This window comes from Manihot esculenta, chromosome 6, assembly GCF_001659605.2.
Source record: "Manihot esculenta cultivar AM560-2 chromosome 6, M.esculenta_v8, whole genome shotgun sequence".
NCBI lineage: Eukaryota > Viridiplantae > Streptophyta > Magnoliopsida > Malpighiales > Euphorbiaceae > Manihot > Manihot esculenta.
Genome location: NC_035166.2, coordinates 18,604,138 through 18,606,965, shown reverse-complemented (window position 1 = coordinate 18,606,965; position 2,828 = coordinate 18,604,138). Strand labels below are relative to the sequence as shown.

Sequence of the window (2,828 nt, the reverse complement as noted above, 5' to 3'; positions counted from 1 at the left end):
ATATATGCCGTCCTATATCATAATTGCTCTTCAAAACCGTTTTAGGACTTGGTTGTTTTTTTGTTTTTTTGTTTTTTTTTTTTTTTTGCCTTTTTCTAATAATCAAAATTCTAGTAACAGTAAATTCAGAAAAAAACTTAGTTGTCTATTCGATTACACCTGGATCAATATGCCCGCAATAAGTCTATTTTAAGATAAAACAGATTAAGTGAAGAAATTTGGAGAAACTCGATACGAAAATTCCAATAGAAAAATCAACAGAACCAGCAGAAAACTACAAAATAAACAAAATACAAAGGGCAAGATTGCTGCAATTTGTTTATGTTATTATCATGCCATGCCGGCACTATATTTATTTAACATTTGTCCTAGATTTAACCTACAATAATACATACCTTCATTTGTATGCCTATCTCTAAACTTTTAAATTATAAAGATATTTTAATGTATTTTGTAAAATTTAAAAGTAATTATAATTAATTTTTTTATATTATATGAATTAAATGGTAATTTTTTTAATTATTTTTTAAAATTGAATCCCAACTTTCTTTTTACTGATCTCCAACGGTTCTTGATGATTCAATCCTATCACTCAATATTGATTTATATTAATATTAATAGTGTATTAAATTCTTTTGATGTTCTATTCCTATAGGTATCAAAATAAAATGTTAAAAGTATTGGTGCTAAATTGTAAAATTAAATTTTTATGAGAGGATATAAATAAGTTTTGATTATCTAGAATCCAATACATTATAATATATGTGAGAGAGTTTAATATGGATGGTTCACCCCTCTTCCTTTATTCTTTTTTTTTCATGTATTCCAATAACGTACAACAGTCATTTTGCTATAGTATTATGTGTTATTATCATACAGAGTCATATGTATAGACGTATTATCTTTTTCTTCACCGTCGGACCACTATTTAATTCTCTCTAACGGTTGTGCTGACATGATTCGAATGTGAAAGAGGTCTGTTCCCACTGATCCACTAAATAAGGTAAGTTGAATTTTTTTCTCTTGAGTTCGAGTCTTGTTCTATTTAATTTATCTGAATTTAGTTTAAACTGCGCTCCACGAAAAGAAAAATCTGCATATAGAATTTTAATAAATTATGACTTAACTTTAATAAGTGGCTGCGGCCCGAGTATCAAACCCCAATGCTCATCAACGCTAAAAATGAAGTTGAAGTTATAATTGAATAGAATAACGTGTGACCATTTGAAATTTATTAACTCTCTCTCAAAACCAGTTAGCAGCTTTGCACTCTGACAACTTTTATACATTTATATTCCCATAAGATAATTATTTTATAACAAATTATTAAATTAATAAAAATAATGATATTTTTAAAGATATAAAAAATATAAATATTTCAAAATATAAAAATAACAATATGTTCTTAAAAATAATAGAATAAACTATTATTTTAAATTATATTAGTTTAATATAATTTTTATTGTCTTAATTTGTATAAAAATATATTTATAATTTTGAAACATTAGTTTGCGTTAGAACAAAAATTATTTCAGATAAATTTATAATAAAAAGCATATAATTTTTATAAAATTTAACTTATTTTTTATTAAAATAATTTAACTTATTTTTTATTAAAATCTCTTTTTAACGCCTTTAAATACTTAAAAAGGAATGCTTTACTCTTAAAGAATCTGTCCCACACAAATTCGAATTAATAAATTTAATTTATGTCAAAAATAAAATAATTAAATAATTAAAAAATATAATTATCATAATACAATACAACATTTTGGCTCGGAAGATCTTAAGCCAAATCTATAACATTAGAACTAAAATACCTGACACACCAAGCAAGAAACACAAACAAATTAAAGCTTTATTGAACAAATAGCTATAGCTTTTTTTTTTTTCCTTCTGTTGTTGTCAATAACAATTAGCTAGATATATATCCTAGCTAGGCCGCATGAATATTTCTAAAACTTGTCTTGAATTTGAGAAATGAGATCCTTGTCAACCTGGAAAGATTTTGCAAGAATATCAACGGATATTAAAGGCTTTGAACCAAACACAGCATTAGCGACGGTGATAGCTCCAGGGTTTTGGCTATTGAATGCAGCAATGACAACAGCATTTGCATTGGCGACGTTTTTCTGGTAGTGAATGAGACCAATAGGGAAAACAAACACATCACCTTTTTTTAGCACTTTTTGAAAAAGACGATTTTCTGGGTTTGAAGTCATGAACCCTACTTCAAGGGTACCTTCCATAACAACTAATACCTCTGAACCTCGTGGGTGCAAGTGTGGAGGGTTGACTCCCCATGGTGCGTAGTCTATACGAACCATGGAGACCCCGAGAGTGTTGAGCCCTGGTAATTGGACTACTGTGACTGGGGTCACCTTTGAACCTACAGGGTTAGATGTGTCGCCTGGATTGTGAAGTCCACTATATAAGAAATCACTTGCATGTACCTGCTTTGGGTCCTTGCATGGTATTCCATTCACATGCACTGCAAAAATCACCATTTATATATTCCATTAATCAAGACATCAAATTTCACGATGATCTACCCTTAAAAGATGGTTTTTTTCCTCATACATGCAGGAACGTTCTCTGAGTTGCATTCTCATGCAAACGCATGCACAGAATCATTGATTAACCCAGAAATTAAGCATATTGGGGTTTAAATGTGATAAATTATAAGTATAAAGCATTGATAAACAGATTAATTTACCTGGGGTACTGGGGTTAGCCACACAGAAATCTTTAACAGGAACTTCACAAGTTAAAGCAAAAGAGAAAGTTAAAGCAAAGAATCCTAACAGTGGAAAGGTTTTCGAAGCCAT

The 2,828-nt window shown here is 29.2% G+C and overlaps 1 protein-coding gene across 1 annotated transcript; it reads right to left on the bottom strand.

Moving 5' to 3' along the window:
- Window positions 1-1,955: 1,955 nt before the first annotated feature.
- LOC110616565 (putative germin-like protein 2-1) lies at window positions 1,956-2,828 on the bottom strand. The gene is made up of 2 exons (XM_021758978.1): window positions 2,717-2,828; window positions 1,956-2,491 (listed from the first exon to the last, which is right to left on the bottom strand). Exons 1-2 carry the CDS (start codon window positions 2,826-2,828, stop codon window positions 1,956-1,958), a joined length of 648 nt encoding a protein of 215 aa, XP_021614670.1.

Coding starts and splice junctions, on each gene's coding strand:
- LOC110616565 (XM_021758978.1), bottom strand. CDS start 2,828: ATGGCTTCGAAAACCTTTCCACTGTTAGGATTCTTTGCTTTAACTTTC. Junction 2,492..2,716: donor GGCTAACCCCAGTACCCCAG/GTAAATTAATCT, acceptor TGATTTTTGCAG/TGCATGTGAATGGAATACCA.